This window comes from Fukomys damarensis, unplaced genomic scaffold, assembly GCF_012274545.1.
Source record: "Fukomys damarensis isolate Sample0158 unplaced genomic scaffold, DMR_v1.0_HiC HiC_scaffold_19, whole genome shotgun sequence".
In the NCBI taxonomy this organism is placed as follows: domain Eukaryota; kingdom Metazoa; phylum Chordata; class Mammalia; order Rodentia; family Bathyergidae; genus Fukomys; species Fukomys damarensis.
In genome coordinates this window covers 41,228,514-41,252,551 of record NW_022900931.1, presented here as the reverse complement: position 1 = coordinate 41,252,551, position 24,038 = coordinate 41,228,514, and the positions used below count along the sequence as shown (strand labels likewise).

General features: G+C 51.7%; 2 protein-coding genes across 8 annotated transcripts in view; both read right to left on the bottom strand.

Annotated features, from left to right (window-relative positions):
* The window catches only part of Adcy10 (adenylate cyclase 10), a 68,525-nt gene extending 48,282 nt beyond the window's left edge, over positions 1-20,243 (bottom strand). For 4 of the 7 annotated variants that reach the window (XM_010633953.1, XM_019208919.2, XM_019208921.2 and 1 more), the window contains exons 1-12: positions 19,957-20,243; positions 15,818-16,020; positions 14,224-14,328; positions 12,617-12,655; positions 12,354-12,500; positions 10,022-10,227; positions 9,403-9,499; positions 6,811-6,896; positions 4,890-5,081; positions 1,656-1,774; positions 918-994; positions 60-249 (exon numbers count right to left, since the gene is read on the bottom strand). In XM_010633953.1, coding sequence (XP_010632255.1) covers positions 60-249; positions 918-994; positions 1,656-1,774; positions 4,890-5,081; positions 6,811-6,896; positions 9,403-9,499; positions 10,022-10,227; positions 12,354-12,500; positions 12,617-12,655; positions 14,224-14,328; positions 15,818-15,962 — 1,403 coding nt within the window. In that variant the 5' untranslated portion in view covers positions 15,963-16,020; positions 19,957-20,243. Of the gene's footprint in view, positions 1-59; positions 250-917; positions 995-1,655; positions 1,775-4,889; positions 5,082-6,810; positions 6,897-9,402; positions 9,500-10,021; positions 10,228-12,353; positions 12,501-12,616; positions 12,656-14,223; positions 14,329-15,734; positions 16,021-19,956 lie in introns of all 7 variants that reach the window. The other 3 variants (XM_010633952.2, XM_010633954.2, XM_010633955.2) reach the window with 3 other exon arrangements.
* A 2,449-nt stretch (positions 20,244-22,692) lies between these two features.
* Mpc2 (mitochondrial pyruvate carrier 2) overlaps positions 22,693-24,038 on the bottom strand; it is a 19,986-nt gene continuing 18,640 nt past the window's right edge. Inside the window, exon 5 of the mRNA XM_010633958.1 lies at positions 22,693-22,937. Coding sequence (XP_010632260.1) covers positions 22,901-22,937 — 37 coding nt within the window. The 3' untranslated portion in view covers positions 22,693-22,900. The remainder of the gene's footprint in view (positions 22,938-24,038) is intronic.

Sequence of the window (24,038 nt, the reverse complement as noted above, 5' to 3'; positions counted from 1 at the left end):
CCGCCGCCCCCCCCCCGCCGTTTCCCCGGAAACACTGCGGACTCCACGCCCCCACTCACACTTCCTCGTTGAGGCCCAAGCACTGGTAGACGGGTCCCGAATCGGCGACGCCTTTCATGACTTTCTTGGGGAGCTCCTTGAAGAAGTAGGCCGGGAGGCTGCTGCTGCTGTAGGTGACCGAGTCGCACGTCACGACCCCCGGATAGTACATCATCATCCTGGCGGCGATGTTCACCTTCCGACCGATGACTGGCGCGCAGCGAGGGAGGCAAAGCCACTGAGAGCGGTGACGTCGCAGGCCAGGCCCCCGCGACGCCTGCCCTTCCCGCCCTCCCAGCTTGGGAACCACGGGTGAGTTTCTCCCATGGCCACTTCCAGACAGTCGGCCCCAGCGGGCTCACCCAAGGCCAAGGGGACAGCCTGCTTCAGGTGGGCCGGCCCGGGACGCGAGGAGGTCTGGGAGCCAGGTGGTGCCTCAAGGCCTCTCAGGTGAGGTGCACAAAAACAGAGGCAGGCCTCGGTGGCACAAGCCTGCGATCCCAGCGCTCTGGGAGGCTGAGTCAGGAGGACCAGAGGTTTAAGCACAGCCTGGGCTGTTCGGTTTAGCAGGGCTTAGCAAGGGCTGGGCGCGTGGCTCGGAGCCAAGGCCCTGGGTTCAAGCCTCAGGGACGCGCGTGCACACACACACACACGCACACACACACACACACACACACGCACACACACACGGGCACAGCAGCCCTACCCTAACCCACCCCGTCCCGGGAGCAGGGCTCAGTAGCTGTGATTATGAACCGGGGTTTCCAGGAGCCCCTCATCTCCTGCCCCGGTGCCCAGGGACCGCGTCTCTCCCACTCGTGACCCTGCACACCCAGCCTGCTCTCCCTCGGTCCGCACCGCCCGGCTGGCTGTGATACCTGTGTACTCGTGTCGCGTGCTGTGCCCGATGATCCCGCAGAAGACGATGCCGCTGGCCACGCCGATGGACACGGTACTAGCGCGGGAGAGAGGGTGGTGGAGAAGTAAAGAGATTTTAAAAAAGAGTTTAAAAAATGATGACGAGCAGAGAAAGATGGAAGGGAAGGAAAACGATGAAGCGGGTGGGGAGGGCTGGGAAAGGAGTTTTGATGAATAATTCTCTAGCCGGGCGTGGTGGCGCAGGCCTGTAATCCCAGCACTCGGGAGGCTGAGGCAGGAGGATCGCTCTGAGTTCGAGACCAGGCTGGGCTGCATAGTGAGTTCCAGGTCAGTCTCAACTACATAGTGAGACCCTGTCTCAAAAAACAAAAAACAAAACAAAACAAAAAAAATTCTCTAAAGTTCACGTGGTGTGCCCACCTGTGGTCCCAGCGCTCTGGGAGGCTGAGGCAGGAGGGTGGCAAGTTCAAGCCTACTCTGGGCAACTTGGAGAGACCCTGTCTCAAAATAAAAAAATGAAGAAAAGAGCAGGGATATATCTCTGTGTGAGGGCCCTGGGTTCCATTTCCAGTACCACGAGGGGGGGGGAGTCTGAAAATAACAACAAAAAACTTGTACCCTTTGTTGGTTGTTTATACCAATTGTACAAGGCCTGGGGCACGAAACAGTCCAGGCACGGAACCGAGTTCCTAGTTCTCGTCTTTCTTTCTGCCCAGCCCCACCCCATAGACACTCACTGGATCTTGGGGACCTTTGAGCAGAAGTCGAATATGTCCACAGCGCTCTCCAGGGCGTGGGTGACCTCATTGGGCTCCTTTTCTCCAGGGAAACCGAACACGCACAGGAAAGAGCAGCCCTGTGGGAGAGGGCAGCGCACAGCTGGCAGACACCGCGGGCCACCGTGACTGCAGGTCCCATCGCGGCAGGGTTCTCCTCCGCCTGACCTGGTTTCACGTCAGCCTCGTGTAACTTGTAGTAAGTATAGGAGTAGCAGCTGCAGCAGCAGCAGCAGAAGAGTTTGGAGGCCAGGTGTGGTACTGCACGCCTGTAATTCCAACACTCTGGGAGGCTGAGGCAGGAGGATCTCAAGGTTGAGCCCAACCTGGGAAACTTAGACTTAACAAGACCCTGTCTCAAAATAAAAAGTGAGAAAGAACAAAGAGCTGGGTGTAATGGCACACACCGGTGATCCCAGCACTCAGGAGGCTGAGGCAAGGGGATCATCGTGAATTTGAGGCCAGCCTGGGCTACATAGTGAGTATAAGACCAGTCTGAACTACTTAGTGAGACCCTGTCTCAAAAAACACCAAAAAGGGCCGGGGATTTGGCTCAGGCTTTCTGACACCTGCCTCACAAGCGCAAGGATCAGAGTTCAATCCCCGATACCAAAAACAAACAAACAACAAAAAACACCGAAAAAGGGGACATATAAATGAAGGGTGGTGTGTTAAGAATGGATTCTGTATGGGTTATATCTTGATGAGGTGCAAACGATCGCTCAAGTTCCTCAGTTTCTTCAGCCAGTTTGATGCGAGGCTGGACCCTGCACCGTTGGGAGGGGCAATGCCCTGATCTCAGGTCTGTGTGGACCCGAGGGTGCCCCTTGCCAGGGCACCAGTAGGATGCGCTGCCCAACGGTGTGGCAGGCTGAGCACTTGGCTCTCTCTGGCAGCGACAGTGGCAGCTGTCCCACAGAAAGGACCGTGACACGCCCCGCACTCAGGGCTTCGCACACACTATTTCAAAATGCTCAACAGTCCGAAGAGAGAGGTTCTGTCCCTCTGCACAGAGGGACAAGACAGGGTGTGTGGGGCACATCTGTGGTGCCAGCACTCTGGGAGGCTGAGGCGGGAGGATTGCCAAGTGTGAGTCCAGCCTGGGCAGCTTAGCAACTTGGCAGGACTCTGCCTGGGATGTAGGTCACTCTGAAGGCCCCGGGCTCAATCTCCAGTACAGAGAGAGAGGGGAGAGAGAAAAGAAGGAAAGGATGCCCGGGGCTGGGCACTGCCCGATGGGAGGCCGCACACTATCTGCAGAGGCCCTGGGTTCATCGCAGCACTGCCGGAAGGCGTGGGAGCCAGACACAGCGGGACCCCTGGGTCCCAGCGACTGAAAGGGCTCGGGCAGGAAGAGCCCCGGAGTCCAGGAGTTGGAGACCAGCTTGGGCGGCACAGCAAGGCCCTTTCTTAAAACACAGAGGAGGCTGTGGCTGCCGGGGGGCGGGTGGACTAAGGACCAGGAAGTCGGATGAGCGGCCGAGACCACGTGGGGCTGCTGTTCCTGCTCTGTGATCCCCTGAGGAACTCCTGGCTGGCGGGTGGCAGCGATCTGCCTACCCAGCTGTGGGCAAGGGCTGACCTCGCCCGCCCATCTGCTTTCAGCCTGCCAGGAAATGCCGGAGAGTCGGTCAGAGAATGAGTGAGTGCTAGGGTTAAGTGCTCTACTGTTTTGTTGTGGCTCTGGGGGTTAGATTTCGGGCTGGAGTTCAGTAGTCAAGCACTGTACTGCTAAACTATATCCTTGGTCCCTGGGGTTCAACCTCTTTTTTGGTTTTTCTTTGAGGCAAGGTCTTGCTATATAGTCCAGACTAGCTCAAACCCATGGCAACCCTCCTGTCTCAGCCTCCTGAGTGCTGAGATTATAGGCATATGCCGCCATTTCTGACAAATGTTCTACTTTTAAGATTTAAAAACAACTAATAAGGCCAGGGATTTAGCTCAGCGGTGCTCCAGCCTGCCTTGAAAGTGCAAGGACCCGAGTTCGATCCCCGGTACCAAAATAAATAAATAAAAACAATAAATTGCAAGGTCGTGAGTTCAAGCTCCGGTACAAACAAAAAAAACCTACTAACATGTGGAATCAATGCTCATTAACACTTCTACGGTCATTTTTTTATTAAGCCATTATTCTTTGAACTGATTTAACAACAGATTAAACCAGCAAAGCAGTGCAAGCCTATAATCCTAGCACTCTGGGAGGCTGAGGCAGGAGGATCCCAAGTTCCAGCCTAGCTTGGGAAATTTAGTGAGAATATGTCTCTAAATAAGACAGCTGATTTAATTTAATTTAATTTAAAAGGGCTGGGAATGTGGCTCAGTGTGAACGCCCTGGTCTCAGCCCCCAGTTCGGAGAGCAAACAAAACCGATGAAAAGCACTTTGGACTTGGCTGGAGTTGACCCTCCCCTCGCCTCCTCTCCCCTGACTGGGACAGAAGGTAAGGGCACGGCAGGTGGGGATTGCTGGACACACACTGCGGGTGCGCAGGGTGGCAGGCTCTGCCCTCACACCCTGGGAAAGCCATTTTAGGTCGGGCTGGAGCCCTGTTCCCGTGCGAAGAGTGAAGGCGGCCTGAGAGGCTGGAGCCCAGCAGGAGCAGAGCGTGACCCCACCTTGCCTCAGAATTCACCCTCTGAACAGGGCACCCGTCACGAGAGCAGGCAGGAGGGGCAGATGAGCTCAGAGAGGCAGGCCTGTTTAAGTTGTAAAAAGCCTATTAACAGAAAAACACGCACTGCTAGGAGCCCGCTCCTCCCATCGCCCTTGTCCCTTTCTGAAGCCGTTCTGGAAGTCCCCTGTCGTGAGTGCTGTGGGTCTTGCTGTCCTGGCCGCCTCCACGTCCTGAACCCAGGCAGAACGTTTTTTCCGTGGTTCTTTAGACTTTGGGGCAGAGCCCGAAGTCCCACGCTGGGGTAAGGGGACTTGCAGAGCTGCTCCAGAAAGTGGCGGGAAGGCGGGGACAAGTGTGCACGCAGCGAGGCCCCTGTGTCTTCCGCTGCAATGCAGTCTAAGCCCTGCCCCGCGCCCCGCTGCCTCTGTCCCTCCTCCTGTGCCAAGTGTGCCTGGCGCGCACACGCGCCGTGTGGACCTCGCATGCCCGGCCCTCGGCAAACACTGACGTTTGCAGCTAAGTTTCTACTCGGCTGCTCCTCCCGCCTCCAGCTGCTGGCCGGGCCGCCCCGGTCCTGTGTACCTTGTCGAACATGAAGACTTTATTGATCTGGCCTCGGAAGGCCTGCAGGACGGAGGTGATGTGCTCGCAGGCGCTCTGGATGGCCGAGCCTATGGCTTCTACCTTGCTTCGGTCTTTAAACAGCAGGTTCACAAACACGATCGTCACCGGACGCAGCTCAGACAAGTAGCCGTGGAGCTGTCTGTCGTCAATCTGCCAGGTTGGGAGCGGCCCTCAGTTCATCCCACACTGCCCTGTTCCCAACCCTAAAATCTCTTTGATTTACTTTTTTGCAGTACTCGGGGGTTGAACCCAGGGCCTTCACACTGAGCAGTGTACTCAGTCCTTTTTATTTTTTATCTTGACACAGCATCTGTTGCCCAGACTGGGTCGGAACTTTGGATCCTCCTGCCTCAGCCTCCCAGAGTCCTGAGATTACAGTGCAGATTTTGCCACCACACCTGGCAAAAGGGCGGTCCTGAGACTTTGGAGAAGCTGAGGTTAGCAGGATGCGTGAGGGGCAAGGCAGCATAGCCAGCTCGCCCGAAATGGAGCGGAGGGAAATGAGCATAGTGCCCAAATCTTTTCCAGGGACCACTTCATGCATTTGCTGAGTTTGGGCCGACGCCCACTGTGTTACCCCAAGGACAGGCTCCCTCACGCCAAGCTGAGTCACCACAGTGAGAGGGAGCACAGCTGCTCTCTCTGCCCCCTACTTTCAGTTCTGGGCCGCGCAGTTCGCCCCTAAACTGCATCACAGATGTGAGCCACCACGCCCAGATAGTCAGGATGTTTCACGCTCAACAAAGTCACAGAATAAAGGTCTCCTCTTTCAGGAAGGAAGGGAGAGAAGGAGCAGGGGGGAGGAAGGCCGGACACGGTAACACAGCTCCTGTAATCCCAGCCCTTGAGAGCCTGAGGAAGGGGGATTTCTGTGAGTTCAAGGCCACCCTCAACTACATAGCAAGACCTTGTTTCAAAAAAAAGAAGCAAACTGGGCTGGGACTTAGCTCAGTGGTTCCACCGCCTCCCTCGCAAGCACAAGGAACTGAGTTCAATCCCCAGTACCCCCCGCAAAAGAAGCAAATTGCTTGGTATGGTAGTACATATGTAGTCCCAGCACTCAGGAGGCTGAGGCAGGAGGATGGCCCCAAGTTTGAGGACAGTCTGGCTACACAGCAAGACCTTGTCACAAAAAAACCAAACAAACACAACCTCTTAACACATGTTCTCTCCCCACCCCACCTCTGTGTGTTCTCTTATAAAAGCGAAAACTTCAGGGAGCTGAAGGTCATTACAGGTGCTCTAGCTAGTTAAATTGCAGAGTCTAAAGACCTAAGATCTAATGCCAGTGACTCTCACGCATGCGTACTTAGCCCCTGTGCCGTGGTGTGTCGCAGGGAGATGGGAGCCACAGCTGCACCCGCCCAGTGCTGTAGGAAGGCAGAGCCCTCCTGTACACTGTTGTCATGGCATCCCTCAGTAACACCCCCTGTAACTCCACTTTGGTTTAAGTGCTGGAGCTCAAACCCAGAGCCTCACACGCTAGGCAAGCTCAGGGTTCTACCATTGAGCTGGTCTCCGGCCCTCACTTTAATGCTATCGTTCATCTGCTTGTTTGAGGCAGGGTCCTGCAATGTAGCCCGAGCTGGCCTGGAACCTTCAATCCTCCTGCCTCAGCCTCCCCAGCACTGGGCTGATGGGTTAGTGCCGCCAACCCCGGCCACTGGGTTCCTTTACTTGTTTTTGGTACTGGGGATTGAGCTCAGGACCTTGTGCCACTGAGCTCAGTTCCAGTGTCCTGACTTGAGCGATACACTTTGAAGTCACCTACACATAATGTCTTTTTATTTCAAAGGAGCATTTTACTGGCTGCTCTTCTACAAATCTCTTTGCAGCCGGGACCCTGGCCCCACACACCCGCGCTCGCTCAGGGAGGCACCTGCTTCAGGATGCTTTCCATCAGGTACTTCTGCAGCGACCCCTCCAGCTCCGCGTTGGACTCCAGCAGGCAGGCCAGCCTCAGCGCTGGGGACAGAGGAGGGGCCTCAGGGAGCAGCCACCCCACCCCGGGCCTGCCAAGCCCGGGCCGAAGGGGGCGGGCGGGCCGAGGAGCAGCTGTGGGAGGTCTGGGGCTCAGTACCCTGGTCTGATTGTCATCCTGTCATGGGATTTGAGATTTCCCCGGGGGCCTGAGCTGAAGCCGTCGCGGACAGGGGTGGGAATGGAAGTCTGGGTGACATCACAGGAGGCCGGGAGGACACAGTAGGCAGAGCCGCAGGAGTAGGGTGCAGGGAACTGGCCTGGGATCTCAGACTGGGGACTGTCAGGAAGGATCACCGAGGCCGTTGGTTCGGCCTAGGCTCCTACATGCCCCCGCCACCGCCCTGGCCTCACAGTCAAGATAGCATCACTCGGCTTGGGAAACAAAGCTGTCTACACGGTCTGGGAGAAAGGTCAAGGTTAGAGAGATAACAACCCAATCTCCCAGCCTCATTTGTCAGGATAATGAAGCTCCCGCACAGAAAGAAAGTAGTATTAACCAATGAGCTATTTGTATCACACTCTGTCACCCTTGCCATACAAGGAAAGTAACCCTGAAATGTCAGTGGGCTTTATACTCTTTGTTTCTGCTTTCTTCTTATGTGTGGGGATGCTGGGGTGGTGGCGGCACTGGGGATGGAACCGAGCTACATCCCTAGTCATTTTATTTTATTTTATTTTATATTGAGACAGAGCCTTGCTAGTCACTTCATTGCCCGGGATGAAAGTCAAACTTGCCACCCTCCTGCCTCAGCCTCTCAAGTGCTGAGATTATGGAGATCTGCACCATACCCATCGTGCCCCGGGCTTCTTACTGCCTCAATCCAGACACCCACAGAACAGGAGTTGGTGGGACAGCAGTGGATTCTACGAGGCAGTAAGGACAGCAGCCCGGCAGTGGAGCCTGCTGAGTCACAACCTTCCAGGATCTTACAGAACATCAGTCGGGTGTCTCTTGGGCTGTCAAGGGTCAGGTAGACCGTTGGCACTGCATAGATCGGACCCCAAAAGTATGTCTCTCCTCTAGGGTGGAGATCACAGCACCTACACGACAGCAGGCCATCTCTTTAAACCCAGTACCAAGTCCCGGACAAAGAACCTCAGGGGACCCTGCTCAGGACGCCTCCCGGTCATCAGGAGCGCTACGTCCTTGCCTTCATAGCTTCTAAATAAATTTGCTTGTACTGTACTTCCTGGCTGTACAGCTTCGTTCTTCCCGAGTGTGGGACAGGGCACTGGGCCCTGTAACACCAACACTTAAGGGATGGGAAGGAAACTAAGCCAAGGGGCCTGAAAATGTGTCTTTGGGGGGACTAAAAACAAAACTAGAAAAGAAAAGGCAGGGAGTGGTGGCACACAGCTGTGATCCGCCCAGCATGGGGGAGGCAGAGGCAGGAGGAAAGGGAGCTCAAGGCCAGACTGAGCTCAAAGGAAAGAAAGAGACACAGGAGAGAGAGAGAAGGAGAAGAAGAAGAGGAAGAGGAAGAGGCAGAGGAGGAGGAGGAGGAGGAAGACAGAGACAGAGACAGAACATGCACGCAAAAACAAAAGTAGAGAAGAATACTCTTGAACCAAAGGAAAACGGAGAATACAGTGTCCAGAAAAGAAGAAGAAAAGAGGACAATCCAAGGGCAGCCGTCTGGAGTGAGGCGCAAGGAGAGACCACCCACTCTGGCAGGTCAGCGCAGCCGTGGTCTAAGTCTCAGCAGAGCAGAGGGGAGCAGAGACAGAGGTCGGGGCCCAAGACCAGCGTGGCAAAGGGACGCTGCTGCGGTCCTGCTACTCTGGAGCCGAGGCAGGAGGACTGCGTGAGCCCGAGAGCCGAGGACAGCCCGGGCTACAGAGCAAGACTCGGTCACTGAAGGATTACAAATAAACAAAAAATAAAAGACCCAAGAGGAGGTGAACACACTCATACCCAGCACACAAGTAATCAGTGTGTATCGGGGGAGTCGATCAGCCAGGGGTTACCAGGATGCAGGCCGATGAGCACACACATTAATGGGTGAGGAACTCAGGGGCTTCTCTCTTCGCTTTCATCATGGGACAGGCTTAGGGGTGTTCCGAGGGCGACGGAGGGAGAGGGTGAAGGCGTCAGGAGGGAGGCACCTGGGCCTCCTTTGCAGGCCGGTGAGGACTCGGAGGTGAGGGGTGCAGGTTATGATCAAAATGCACAGCGAGTGCTCACCTTTAAAAGTTTACATGAGAAGGCACAGCACCATGAACCCCCCACGACCGCGCGAGAGAGGAGCATTTCGAATCCAGGACATGGGGGCGGCCACGGCAGTGCCACGAGAGGCGCGCGCGAGAGGCCGGCAGGACCACTTCAGAAAGCGGCCAGCGCGGTGGGCGGAGGGTGTTCCAGGGAGGGCGCATCGGAAGGAGGCTTCAGAGCAACGTTCTGTTACTGTGATCCGCCATCTGCCAGCACAGCTCCTGGTCTGGCCGCCAGTAGCGGGGAGGACTTGGTTACGTTACGAAGAGTACTTACTTTTGAGCTGGCTCGAAGGGTAATAGTTCATGAAGGTCATACACTTTTTGAAAAATTCGTCGAAGTTAAACGTAGGAGGTAGTTTTAAGAACTTAACCTGAATACAATAAAACAAGAAGTCTGTGGTTATTCTGATTAGTACCCGGTCCTTCGCGTATAATCTCTTGGCAGAAAGTGAGGGCGTACGGGTGTATGCTTTCGAATGTCTAGAACACGGGCACAGCGATTGGCAGGCTTAAACACTAAAGGTCTGCAGTGGGTAAACTTGAATTTTTTGTTTGTTTATTTTTTTGAGACAGGGTCTCACTATGTAGCTCAGGCTGGCCTTGAGCTGGCAGTCCTGGCTCCCCAACGCTTTCTATTTTGAGCAAGGGTCTAAGGTATGAAATTGCCCAAGCCGAGCTGGAACTTGGGACCCTCCTGCCCCAGCCTCCCAGAGTGCACAGCTCGGCCCTCGCTGGCCTCCAGTGCTTAAGCTCTCCTTGGGTTGGAGGGTCCCCTGGATAGTGAGGGCCCCACATGCTCCCCAGCCCTGACTCCTTCCCACTTGTCAGCCCAGGCCAGGCCTGGGGATCGCGCCCCTCCACGGCCCCCCAGACCCGGGCGGCGCCCCACAGACCTTCACTGCTCTCTGGTCTGGAATCTTTTCCATTTCCACCATGTTCCGGTCACATAGCTGCCAGCAGTTGGGGGACAGGATGACGTCATTCATCTGCGCCAGGTTCTGTGCCAGCCGCACGTCATCCACCGCCTGGCCGGTCACCAGGAAATAGTTGCGCCTCTCGTCCCCGAAGACTACCATGGTGATGTGGCCGGCAGACAGCCCTGGCGGGGCAGGGAACACAAAGGTTGGCTCGGGAAACCTGGGTTATGGCCCAGCAGTGCTGGTCTGGGAAAGATCAGGAGCTCGGTGTGAACTTCAGAGTAAAATCTCTCCTCTAAATTAATGTAGGAGCAGGGTGTGATGGTGCAGGCCTGTAATCCCAGTGCTCAGGAGGCTGAGGCAGGAGGGTCGCTGAGTTTGAGGCCAGCCTGGGCTCCATACTGAGTTCAAGATCTGCCTGAACTAAGTAGCAAGACCCTGTCTCAGACAGAACAAAACAAACAAAACAAAATAAAACAAACCCCGCTTTAATGCAGGAATAAGAGAAAGCCTCTTCCAGGTTCCTGGACTTCTGAAGTCTAAAACGCCCATCTCTCCAAGGGCTAGAAAGCTCAGCCAATAGTTTTTGCCCGTGATACCTTTTTTGTGACAAAGTTATTTTTACTTTGTCTTCAAATTGTTGATACTAAGTAACAGCAACAGAAAGCTTATTTGTTTATTCTGCAAAGGCTGGGAAATGAACCTAGGAGTTTTGTACTGGGCCACGTTCCCACCCCACCCCCATTTTTGTATTGTTGTTGTTGTTGTTTTGAGACCGGGTCTTGCTATGTATTTACGGCTGGTTTTGAGCTGGCAGTGATCCTCCTGCCTCAGCCTCCTGAGTGCTAGGGTAAAAGGCAGGCGCCACCGTGCCAGGCAGAAAACAGCTTCAAAATTCCTGTTGGGGGAGGATTTTCATTTTATCAAAGATTGAGATTTCACCTGAAAAAGAACCCCTAGCATGAGTCCAGGTAGCAATCTGTTCATGAGGGAGAAGAGGCTACAGTGCTTTGTCTGATTGTGCTCCAGTTGGGTGATGGAGGTTTTGGTTCCTGAGCAAAGGAGTCAGGTGTGGAATATGACACAGACACAAAAATATGTTCGTACAGGCACTATGACAGGAAGATCTCAAGTTTGAGCCCATCTTGGGCAACTTAGCAATTTAAGTGAGAGTCTGTCTCAGAATAAAAACATAAAAAAGGGCTGGGGATGTAGCTTGGTGCAAAGAACAAGAGTTCAATCCCCAATACTGGGGCAAAAAAAAGGCGTCTCTCTAGGTGTTAACTGTGGTACTAGGGAATTGAACTCAGGGTATTCAAACTACATCCCCAGCCCTTTATATTTAATTTTCTTATTAGTATGTGGTTGCAGTACACAATCCCAGCCCTTTAAAAAAATAAGTCAAGATTATTTTGACACAGGGTCTTGCTAAGTCCCTGAGTTGCCCAGGCTGGGCTCAGGTTTAGTTCTCTTGCCTCAGCCACCCAGAGCACAGGTGTGTGACCCCCGCAGGCTAGAAGTTTTGAATAAAAGCAAAATGAAGCAGAGCTTCCAGGTAGTTACAGAGGAACTCTGATGCGCGCACCTGCTCTGACGTCGAACTTCCGAGGCTTACAGGGTTGGGTTAGGTGGAAGCTAACGCCCCAGCACCACCGCAGTCTGGCCGGGCCGCGTCACTCCTGCCTCTCAGAATCTCCCTCCTCACTGTGGGATGGCGCGAGAGGCCTCTGCCTGGGACTGGATGTGTGTGCCATAGGCTTATGCTAAGTTTTTCTTTTTCCACCCTTTTTTTGGTGTGTTTTTTGAGACGGGTCTCACTGTGTCGTTCAGGCTGGCCTCAGACTCATGGTGATCCTCCTGCCTCAGCCTCCCGATTCCCTCCTTCCTTCCTCCTCCCTGCACAGTGCCGGGGCTCGAGCCCAGGAGAAGCCTTCCGCTGAGCGCGGTCTCCAGCCCTTTTCACTTTGTATTTGAGACAGGGCCTCACTCCTTGTCCGGTGGGACTGGAACTTGGGAGTCGCCCCCCTCGGTGCTGGATGGCAGGTGTGTCCCGCCCGGCCCAGCCTGCTGGGTTTTCCTCGCGTGAATGTCACTCTTCTGAGGTGGGGACAGACCAGGCTCGGGTCACCGCTGAGCCTGGGTAAGGACAGTCTGCTCCCCTGCTGTCCTGGCTACTCCCCTGCCTTGCCCTGCAGCAAGGTCTGAGGGCAGCGGCCCAAGGGCGTGACAAAGACCGCAGACCGCCCCGCCGGCTCCTCCTAGCTGGCGTCCCGGTCCCGGCCCCCGTGCCGTCCTGCCCAGCGCTCACCTATCTTCACTTGGATGTCCAGGCCCTCTTCTTCCATCTCCTTCTCGTCAAACAGGCCGTGGATCTCCAGGCTACATTTGACCACCACGGTGATGGTGTTTTTCAGCTGCTTCCGTTCCACCTTCCACAGGGCTAGCAGCGCGTCTCCTTGGGGGGACAGACACCCAGGGCGCACCCTGTGAGTCTCAATAGGCCCTCTGCTCCCCAACACCGTCCTCGGCCCGTCTCCCGCCCTCTCCCACCCGCACGCGCGGTCAGTGTACCTGCAAATTTCAGGATGTCTCCTCCAAAGAGCAACACTTCTGGGAGGGGAAAGGAGGATAATCAAGCTGTGATTCCTTTTATTTTTTCGTCAGTGCTAGGGACTGAGCTCAAGGCCTTTGAACTGAGCTACACCCCCAGTCCTTTTTTAACTTACTTTGAAACAGGGTCTTACTCAATCACTTAAGTTGCCCGGTGGGCCTGCATTTGCGAGCCTTCTGCCTCAGCCTCCCAGACAGCTGGGATTACAGATGTGGACAACCATGCCCAGCTGACTGATTTCTTAAAGGTAGTCAAGGAATGCATTCATTGGGACAAGAAAGAGGGTCAGAAAGGCAGCAATTCAGAACACAGACTTCTGTAAACCACCGGGTCTGCTTCCTCAAATGCCCACAGAGTTCACTGGCCTGGCCCGTGTCTGGTCTCCGTCGCTGCAGACGGGATGTGGAGAGGGGCAGCGGGGCCTCCGGCGGGGACGAGGCCGGCTGCCCTCCTCTGGGGACAGGTGGGTCCCCAGGTGGGCCCGAGCCCCGAGCAGGTGATGAGGGGCAGGGCTACCCGAGAATGGGGGCCAGGAAGTGGGACAGCAAAGCCACGGCCAACTTGGGTGCTGTCCCCCGTCCTGGGCCTTCCAGCTAGACTCCCACGGCGGCCGTTCGTTCTCTAACCTGTGCCCTGTCACGAACGCATCGTCTCACACGCTGAGATACAAGGAAGCACTCTGGGCCCTTTCTGCTTTTCAGGAGCGTCACACTGGGTCCAGCAGGGAACATTAAGATATTACCAGGGAGTAGGCCTGGGAAGGCAGCGGGCCTACAGCTTCCTTTCCTCAGGGACAGCGCAGAGGAGCAGCGCAGACGAGATGGACAGAGGCACAAAGGGGGCAGACGTTTCTCTCAGCTGTGAGGGCTTCACGATCCGTTGTGAGGAGATGAAGGGCTGAGGAGTCGACGCTAAGCCACTCCTCTCAATCCCTGTAGGACTGTGTTTGGGTACACAGATGCCAGGGTTAAAAAGTGTATGAATATATCAAGTATGACTAAACGTATGGCTCCTCTAGTTCTTTTTACAAAAAAAGCTCTTCAGCTGGGCATGGTAGTGCATGCCTGGAATCCCACACGTTGGGAGGCTGAATCAGGTGATTGCAAGTTGAAGTCCTGCTTGGGCAACCCAACAAGACTCTGTTTCAAAAAATAAAAGAGGGCTGGAGATGCAGGTCATCGGAAGGCCCTGGGTTCAATCCCTACTACTGCAAAATGTGAAATAAATACATAAATAAATGAAGAATGTCAGCCCTTTTTTTTTTGGTACTGGGGATCACACTTGGATCCTTGCTCTTTCCAGGCAGGAGCTGGAACCACTGAGCTAAATCCCTGGCCCTGCCAGCCTTTTAAGGACGGCAGAGCATCCTTTCCCTCACGAGTCTGTCCTGTGAGGCCTGACCCTAAGCCTTCAGCTGTACCGCGGGACGTCCTCAGAACACAGTGGCTTCAGCCACATTTCCTGGGGAAGACAGGCGCCCCCCAGGAGCTGCACGCGGGTGTGGGCGACAGGCACAGGAGGCACTGCCCCGACACACTCGGGAGCCCGAAGCCGAGGGCTCACTCACTCTCCACGATGGCGCTGATGTAGTGGTTCAGGATGTCCACCAGCTGCTCGGCCCCGCGGTCCATGTACATGGCGGTGCTGAACTTCTCCGTCATGGCAGTGAAACCTAAAGGAACAGCTGCTTTCAGGTGCGTGGAGGAACCAAGCAGAGCAGCAGGAGGGGCCCACTGGGAGAGTCTCCCTCCCTCCGTCCCTCTTCCCTCCTTCTCTCTCCCTTTCTTTCTTTCTTTCTTTCTTTCTTAGTCCTGGGGCTTCAACCCAGGGTCTTCACACTTGACTACATCCCAGCCCACCCTCTACCCCTGCGCCCTTATTGAGACAAAGTCTAAGTCACTAAGTTGTCCAGGCTGATCTTCAGCTTGTGGTCCTCCTGCCTCAGCCTTCCAAAGCGCTGGCATTACGGGCGTGCACCATTGTGCTGGCTGATCTTTACATCTCTTTTATTTTTTCATTTTTTCATTTTCTGGTACCAGGGATTGAATTTGGGACCTTGTGCTTACAAGGCAGGTGGTGGCACCACTGAGCTAAATCCTGGCCCTGCTCTTTGCATTTTAATAGTAAGCTAGCCAGCTCTTCAGAAGAGTTTGAAATTTGTGTGTTTTCTTTCTTATTTATTTATTTATTTATTTTCGGGTTTTTGAGACAGGGTTTCACTATGTAGTTGAGACGACCTGGAACTCACTGTGTAGCTCAGGCCGGTCTCGAACTCAACAGTAATCCTCCTGCCTCAGCCTCCTGAGTGCTAGGATCACAGGAGCGCGCCACCATGCCCAGCTGAAATTTGTGTATTTTTATTACCATGGGACATAAATTCTATTCCCAGTTAAAGGTACTGCAGTCATCACTATAGAAATAGGGCATCTAGAGGGAAGAAATATCTGGAAACTTTTCTCAACCTCTGATATAATAAACACCGACAGGATGCTATGTCTGATGCCTGACCAGTCACAAAGATGACTGTTAGGAAACTCTGGGTTGGCCAAGCTGCTGCACTTTGGGAGACTGAGGCATGAGGCTCACATCTGGGCAAGACCCTGTCTCAAAATAAAAAAACAAAAAGGGCTGGGAATATTATCTCAGCGGTAGAGCATCCCTGTGCTGCTTGGTCTCCAGCCACACACATGCGCGCGCACACACACACACACACACATACACACACACACACACACACACAGAGATGTAAGGCTCCAGGCAGATCTTTTCCTGAGGTCAGGGCTTTGTTTTTTGCAGAGAGCTCTGAGATACAGTCTCGGTTTTTTAAAATTTTATTTGAGAGCCAGGGATTTAGCTCAGTGGTTCTGCCGCCTGCCTCAAAGTGCAAGGTCCCGAGTTCGATCCCTGGTACCAAAAAAAAAAAAAAAAAAAAAAGTTATTTTGAGACAGGGTCTTGCCTCAGCCTCCAGAGCATCTGAAAATACAGGCGGAGGCTACCTCGCCTGGCCTGAGGTCGGTTTTGTCAGGGACGTGTGAAGTTGGGGTGGGAATGTGAGGGCCCCAGGCCCCAGAGGTTACCCCAGTCTGCTGCTGCCCTCAAGTCTGCGGGAACGCCGATGTGAGCCTGTGACCATATAACCACGCGTCCCTTTGGCACTTGCCTGAAATATCAACAAACATCAGGACACCGTCAAAATAATCCACGGAGGGCCGCTCCGGAGAGAAATTGCCATAGACAATGAGGTCTGGTAAATGAGCTGCTATTCGGACGATGGCGTTATCCTGTGATTCTTTCTGCGTGTTCATGTTCGAGGCAGATTTCTAGAAACTCTTGGCAACAGGAAGCAGTGCCCAAGCAGGCCTTCTAGGAAGTAAAGTCGGGAATGGAAGCAACCTGACGTCTTTGTTCACCCACTTTCCTACTTGTATTTTCTCCGCTGTTTCTGGGCCAAGCTGTGGATTGCTCATTTGGGTGACTGGTGGTGACAGTGTCAGAGCTGGTGAGTCACACTTCAAAAGGACCCCTCCCTTCATTTGTGTTACTGGGGATTGAGCCTAGGGCCTTCAAACTGAGCTACATCTCCTTTCGCTTTTAAAAAACATTTTAAAATAGTGTCTCGCTAAGTCTCTAAATGGCCCAGGCTGAGCTTCAGCTTGTGACCCTCCTGTCTCAGCCTCCGAGAAACTGGGGTTACAAGTGTGCACCACCTTGCCTGGCAGGACCACTTTTCCCTAAAGAGGGAAAACCCTCACGGCTGGACCTCCAGCCCTCAGTGCGGTTACAGACACAGAGCAGGGCCATGTGCCTAAGGAGTCCACGCATTTTTATGAAGGGGTTGCCTTCACTGCAGGCCTGGGGTAGGTGGCCTCACTGGCGAAAGCTCCAGTGTGAACTTGAATGCATGAAGAGTAGCCGAGAGGGGCCCTTGGACGGTGAGGCTGCGAAGCTCCTCCCCGAACTAACCCGCCCATGAGCTCGTCCCAGGCTATCCAGAGGTGAGTCCCGGCTGGAGGAAGCAGGTCACTCAGGCGTGTCCTTGAAGAGCTTCTCTGCTCCGGCTCTCTCCTTCCTCTCTGCTTCCTGGCTGCCTGAGGTGAGAACATTTCCTCCGCCTGGCTGCCTGAGGTGAGAACATTTCCTCCGCCGTGATGTTCCAGCCTACCATGGACTGAGGCCTCTGCAGCCGTGAGCCCAATGAGCCTCTCCTCCTTTGAGCTGACTGCCAGGGATTTTGTCCCCTGCCCCAGTGACAGAAATCCGACCGCCATAGTGGGCCAGGAACTCTGTTCACGCAGGCCACTTCTCCTGTGCTGTTTCCTGATCAGCCTCCAACCTCCACATTTTGGTCTCTCATTTTTGGTCCCTTTGAAAGTTAAACAGTGCAGATGCGAGTTTATGTGTGAACACATTCGTAGATGAGTACGAGAGTCCTAGGAGAGGTAAAGAAATGTATCAAGGTGCAACACAGCGAGGGAGAGGACTCCAGGGGTGAGTGTGGGGAGCGGTGGGTGTGGCCACCTTCGCCACAGACAGGGTGGAAGGCCTGAAGCTGTGGGTGGAAGGAAATGCTAAACATTTTAATTCGCAGTTCAGCTAGCTCTGAGAAAACTAGGATTTCCTGAAGCCTTCTTTTAGCTTCTGGAGGAGATTAAATGCTCATGGCTAACTGTGGTTAAAAACCGTGTTCTATCAGCCTGAACACTCACGGCTTCTTTACAGCAAGACACGTTCCTGGAATGAGTGATACAGAAAATAAGAGGATTTTTAAAAATATAGTTCCAGTACTTCGGAGGCTGAGGCAAGAAGCTTGCTATGAATTTGAGGCCAGCCTGGCTATGTAGCGAAACTCTGTCTCAAAAGAAAACGAGGATTTTTGGGGTGTGTGTGTGCAGTACTGGGAATGAAAACCAGGAGCACTTTACCCTTAAGGGGCACCCTACTTCTCCCCTCACCCCTGCTTAAATTCATTTTGAGACAGGATCTTGCTAAGTTGCCCAGGGGGACTTAAATTTGATAATCCTCCTGCCTCAGCCTCCCAGAGCACTGGAATCAAAGCCCTGCACCACCTCACTGGGCTTATTTTTGGTTTAATTCAGAGCAACAGGGAGGAACTGGTTAGCCATTCAAACCAGACATAGAGTATATTGGGCTGCCTGAATATCAGAAGGGAGATGTGAAATAGGCACGTATATTCTTTAGACTTAAGTGAATGTTAAAAAAAAAAACAAACAACAAACACTAACTCAGGGAAAACATTAGCCTATTTAACAGTGAAATTTAAAAAGGTATAAAACCTCTAAAATGAGCACTATACGTTAGACATTGGATAATATGTCAAAAGAAAATGGTAGGGCTGGGTGGAGCTCAGTTGTAGAGTATATTAGCATGCAGAGGGACCTGAGTTCCATCTCCAGAACAGAGGAGAGGAGAGGGGAGGGAAGGGACGAGAAGAGAAGGAAAGAAGAGAGAAGAGGGAAAATAAATATGACCTTACATATTTAGTACTATGTGTTACCCCTGTACACATGGAAAAAAAATAAAAAGTAAAAAAAAATTAACATTTCTAGACCAATATGGCTGTCCATTTCTGTACAAGGCCAACTCAACACAGTGGGTGAGGCTGCACAGACAGGCCGCACGGGGATCCCAGAAAACACGGACAGGCAGGTCTGTGCCTCTCAGGCTCATCGAGGTCCTGCTTCCCTAGCAAGTCCAGCATCTCAGTGGCTGGAAACAGTGAAGGTTCGTTTCTTGTTCGTTTTTTGGCTTATACTGCACATCCGTCGCAGGTGGGCTGGGCGGCCGAGGCCGGGCCCCTGGGGCAGCCAAGGCAGGGGAAAGGGGCTGCCACGGGACCGAGTGATTCTCCTCCCGGAAGTGATCCACTTCACTTCGACACTGATCCAAGCGGGTTCACGAACACACCTGATTTCAGGTGAGCAGAAAAGGGCAGTCCCACAATCAACAGGTGAATGGCTAAAGAAAATCACCCCCCACACACACACTGATACGTGGGTGTGCACACACCAGAATGCTATTCAGCCCTGAAAAGAAAGGGCTGCCGTTATTGGTGACAACACGAATGGAACTGTAGGACATTATGTTCAGTGAAATAAGCCAGGCACAGAAAAATACTGCGTGATCTCACGCACACGTGGACTCTGAGCACAGTGCACACACAGAGGCGGAGCCAGGATAGGTGGCTGCCGGGGTCTGAGGTGGGTGCGACCCTCCTGCCTCAGCCTCCCAGAGTCCTGGGATGACAGATGTGTACCTCTATAGCGGTATGGCCAATTCTGTCACAGTAAGACTGGAGCATGAACAGACTGGGTACTGTGGAAGCGTGAAGGCTCTTGGGACATATGACCCCCAGGTGAAGGAGCAAGCAGGCGAATGAAACCCCGGAGACAGACAAGAACACATCTCCCGAAGGAAGGAAAGTGGGGCTGCACCATTTAAGGAAAACTCAGCAGCACCCAAAAGTGAGAATGAAAGAAAGTAGGGATTGATTATATCTACTGTTTCTCTAAATATCTCTTTCAGAATTTTCTAATAAACTTCAGTTTATGCTCAACTTTTCATCAACACGTGGTCAGGTTTCACAGGAGAGCAGAGGCGCTACTAGGACTTAAAGGGGTAGTGTCACGAAAGCTTTCCTGGCCACTCTAGCCATGGTACTTTTTCCTCTGAGATATAGTATTTAGGGCCTGTACCCCTTATGTAGCTTTCTCTCTCCCCCCCTTTTTTTTTTGGTAGCAGGGATTGAACTCAGGACCTTGTGCTTTTGAGGCAGGCACGGTGCCACTGAGCTACATCCCTGGCCTCCTCTCCCTCTCTTTGAGACAGGGTCTCACCACATATTCCGGGCTGGGCTTGAACTCACAATCTTCCTGACTCAGCCTCCCCATGGCTGGGATTATAGGCGTGTGCCACTCAACCTGGCCTATATGACTTATTTTCTACATGAATATCATTTTTTTGACCTGTTCATATTTTCCCTTCCTTTGAGTCGTAAGCTCCCTGTTTAGAGCTCATGTTCTACTTGCTGATCCTTGTTTCTTCCACAGCATGATTCTGCCCCCGCCCCATGGAAGGGACTATGATGGATGATGAAAACATAGATATTATGTGAGAAGTTGCTGTGGAGAGGCAAATAGAGGCTAAGCAAGAAAGAGAGAGCATCCAGGGTAAAGAGGAGGGGGTGACATTTCAGCCTTGAAACTTCAGCCTCCACAGACTGACCCAGAAGTAAATGGGAGCTGGAGCCTGGACTCCCAGCGTCTCCCCAGGGTTTCCCACCTTCTGAACGCCAGGAGCCTGTCTTCTCCTAGGACGGCTGCCCTGTCTTTAGCTCTGCAGCCATCTACCGAGACTGTTCCTTCCACAGACCGTCTTCCTCCAAGGCTGAGGAAAAGCCAGAGCCCAGGTGAGCGTGGGAAACAGGAGAGCGGTCTGGGCGGCTTTACCCCGCCGACAGCAGCGGTACCGCCGCCGCGTCTCCCCGCCGCTGAGCCGCGAAGCCAATCGCCAAACGCCAGCTCAGTCTAAAAGCCGTTTTCCAGGCCTCGCCCTCTTCCGAAGCTCCGGGTTCTGCACGGCCGAGGATGTCTCTGATTGGCTGGGCCCCTCCCCCGCCACGCCGGAAGGGGCTCGGGGCAGGGGACACTGCTGCGCCCCGAAGTAGTTCGCACGATTCTCCCCGACCCTGGGGAGGGTGCCTCCAATTAGCAGCTGAGAGGTGATCATCAAAAACACAAGTAGCTGCCGCCTGCTTCGCAAGCGCCAAGGACCCGAGTTCGATCCCTGGTACCAAACCAAACCAAACGAGAAGTAGCTTCTGCTACCGCCCTGTGTGGTTTTGCTTTCTAAGGACGCCGTAAATTGTGGTCAAGCGGGTTGAACATATTACTATGGAAAACTGCAGAAATAAGCAGTTCTTGATTTCTTAGTTGCAGTTTGTTCTGAGGACGTCTCCAAGGGCCCCTAATCCGTTCTCTCGGGACAGGGCTTGTCCCTTTCTGCACTCTATCTGCGGGATAAGCTCCCTGCTCCACAGCAAATGACAAACCACTTACGTGGAACACTTAGGCTCCATTCCATTTCATTATTAACAAACTCGGTGCCAATTTCAGAGATTTGTGTGAGGTATTTTTTGGGGGGGATTACATACCTATCCTATCGAATAATCAAGAACATACTTCTAACCAAATTTACCCCGATTATAATTTCAAATCCAATGTGGCACTGCATTGGAGGTTTGTTTGTTTTCTGTTTTGTTTTTTTGAGACAGGGTCTCACTATGTAGTTGAGATTGATCTGCGACTCGCTATGTAGCCCAGGCTGGTCTCGAACTCAGTGATCCTCCTGCCTCAGCCTCCCAAATGATGGGATTACAGACATGCACCATCATGCCTGGCACACTGGAGTTTTATTACTCCAACGTGACACTTGAAAATGTTTTAGCAGGCAAGCATGTTTTCTAACAGTCTAAACAAGAGTTTGATTTTCTCACTGCTCTTATGTGTATCCCAGCAATTCACGCGTAGCAGTACATATTTAAAACTGGAGCTTAAAAAGAACTGGATAGTGTTCAGTTCACACATGTTCTCAAATGCAGTCCAGCCCTATACAGTAATTAAATTCTAAAGCGGTCATTTTAAGGGAGGAGAAAAGAGGTTCACTTCGCTTTTTTGTTGAAGGAATTTGCTGCTGTAAGCGGAGCCCTGAGGGAGGGACTCAGGCTCAGTAAGCGCCAGCACTGTGTCACCTGAAGTAGGGCCTTCTGCCTCCCAGAGAGGAACTCAAGACTTTGAGGTTAACCCCTTTTAACATTCAACCTTTCACTGTCATTTTAACAACATAAAAATAAATGTTTTTTTTCTTTTTAAAAATAAATGTTTAACATGGGCTAATGGCAGCATTGATGTACTTGGATTGATATTTTTTCTTTCTTTTTTTTGTTTTTTGAGACAGGGTATCACCATGTAGTTGAGACTGACCTGGAACTCACTACGTAGCCCAGGCTGGTCTCGAACTCACAGCGATCCTCCTGCCTCAGCCTCCCGAGTTCTGGGATTACAGGCGTGCACCACCATGCCTGGCTGGATCAATATTTCTTTGAAATGATGCCAAATCACAAAACACTGGGTATATTGTTTTGCAGCTAAAGCAAACCTTCCTTAGTCTGAGTACTTTTAGTCTATTTTAAACTTGATGTTTCTTGCTCATTTAATTAACAGAAGCACAAACCAAGCATTGTGTTAAAACTTGATTTCCATCTTTTCAGTGGTCCTAAGAAGCCAGTGTGGTTATTCCTGGTTTCCTCTTGAAAAATCTCTCGGACAGGGATTTACAGGTCTGAGTTAGCAAATAGCTGAGCTGAGTAGAACCCAGGCCTATTCAACCTGGTGTTGAGCAAATGAGTGAAGTAAACCACCCAGAGGGCTGCTTAGAAAACCATGATATACAGCTATAAAAAGAATTTCAGGGCAGGGGATTTAGTTCAGGGGCGCCATGTCTGCCTCGCAAGTGCAAGGTCCTGAGCTTGATCCCTGGTACCAAAAAAAAAAAAAAAAAAAAAAAAAAAAAAAAAAAAAATGAAAAAAAAAAAAAAAAAAAAAAAAGCAAACAAAAAAAAAAAAAAATACACTTCATGGCAAATTAAAATGTCTTTTAAAAAAAATAGCTTCAGATAGGTGTGGGAGGATGAGGTAGGAGGATCACTGGTCTGCAGCCAGCCTGGCCAGCTTAGTGAGACTCTGTCTTAAGCCAAAAATATTTTTTAAAAAAAGGCTGGGGTGTAGCTCAACACTGCCTGAGTTAACCCCCAGGACTGCAAAAGCCAGAGGTTTGAGCAACACCTCCTCCCTCGTGGAGCTGCCTGCCTTTCCTGCATTAAGCCACCTCGCATCTCCTTCAGATTGTTTGCTCTTTAATGCGCATGTTTGCCAACTAAAACAGGAGGCTGGGGTTGGATGACCAAGAGTGATTTATTATGGACGGACGGTAGAAAAATATGTCACTCGTATCCATCGGTAAGTTCCTTAAGTCATCTGTCAGGAGAGATTTATTAAAAGTTTGCTCTAGTTTTTGTGGAACAAGCACTGGTTACCAATTACAGCCAGACTTTTTTGTTTGCCCTCCAAATGTTAACACAGTTAGCATCGCCTTGTCAATAATCAAACAACGAACTGGATCCTGGTGGTTGTGTCCACAGTTAGACTGTTCGGGTGATCAGGAACTCTTAATTGATTGCTTTAGCTTTTAGTTCTTGGTTATATCTATAAAGGAAACAGAGAGAAAAGTAACCACGAGTAATAATAAATGCATGGTAAGGAGAGAAGGGGAAACATTCCATTTCTTCTTTTCCAGTTGTCAAGGGCTGTGGAGTTGTAAGTACAGTCTTCCCAGGCACTTGCTGCCAGCCACAGGCAGAAGGAAAGTGAGCCTAAGGTTTGTCTGCATTGGACTGTGTTCAGACAGTGAGATCCCGACTACCAAGAAGTGTCAACAGCTTCCCTGACATAACTGTTTCTGGTGCAAAAGTATTGTAAGGAATATTTCCACTCTTCAACTATATGAGAATATGATCAACTTGCACATGAGTATAAAATTTTAGCAAAATATGGTTTACTAGGATTATTTGTTCACAAAGCACATTAAGAATAAAATCAATTGGGAATAGACTCCTGTTTAACCAGAGAATCAAAATATATGTAAAGACTTAAGTTTTTTGAAGCTTAATGCTCATTAATCCAGAGATGAAATAACTTTAAGCCACAGAATCTTTGCTCTCTACAACGCTCTGAACGTTATTAGTCTTCCTACCTTTCAAAAGAGTGAAAAACAGTATAAGCACAAAAAGGAAGTTATTCCAGAGTGTACCACACCACCTACGTTTCTTAAAAGATTCTGATTTTTTCCCTTCTCTCTCTCTTTTTTGGTATCAGGGATCAAACTCAGGTCCTGGTGCTTGTGAAGTAGGCGGTGGAACCCCTAAGTTAAATCCCCAGGCCTTCCCTCTCTTTTTGTTACTGGGTATTGAACACAAGGCCTCTCTACCACTGAGCTGTATCCCCGGCCTTTTTATTCTTTTGAGACAGAGTCTTGCTAAGCTGCCTAGACTGGACTGGAACTTGTGACCCTCCTGCCTCAGCCTTTCAAGTACCTGGGACTGCAGGAGTGCACCACCACACCCAGCTAAAAGATCCTGATTTCTAATATTTGATCATGTTATCACTATGGAGTAGAGTTTAAGAAATTTCTAGCACTCATACAACACTTGTCAATGTAACCAGTGACCTCACTCTAAATGTTATTTCCAATACTCTGTACTTTCCAGCCTTATTTTTATAGAAACTCAAAGTGAGATATATATATAT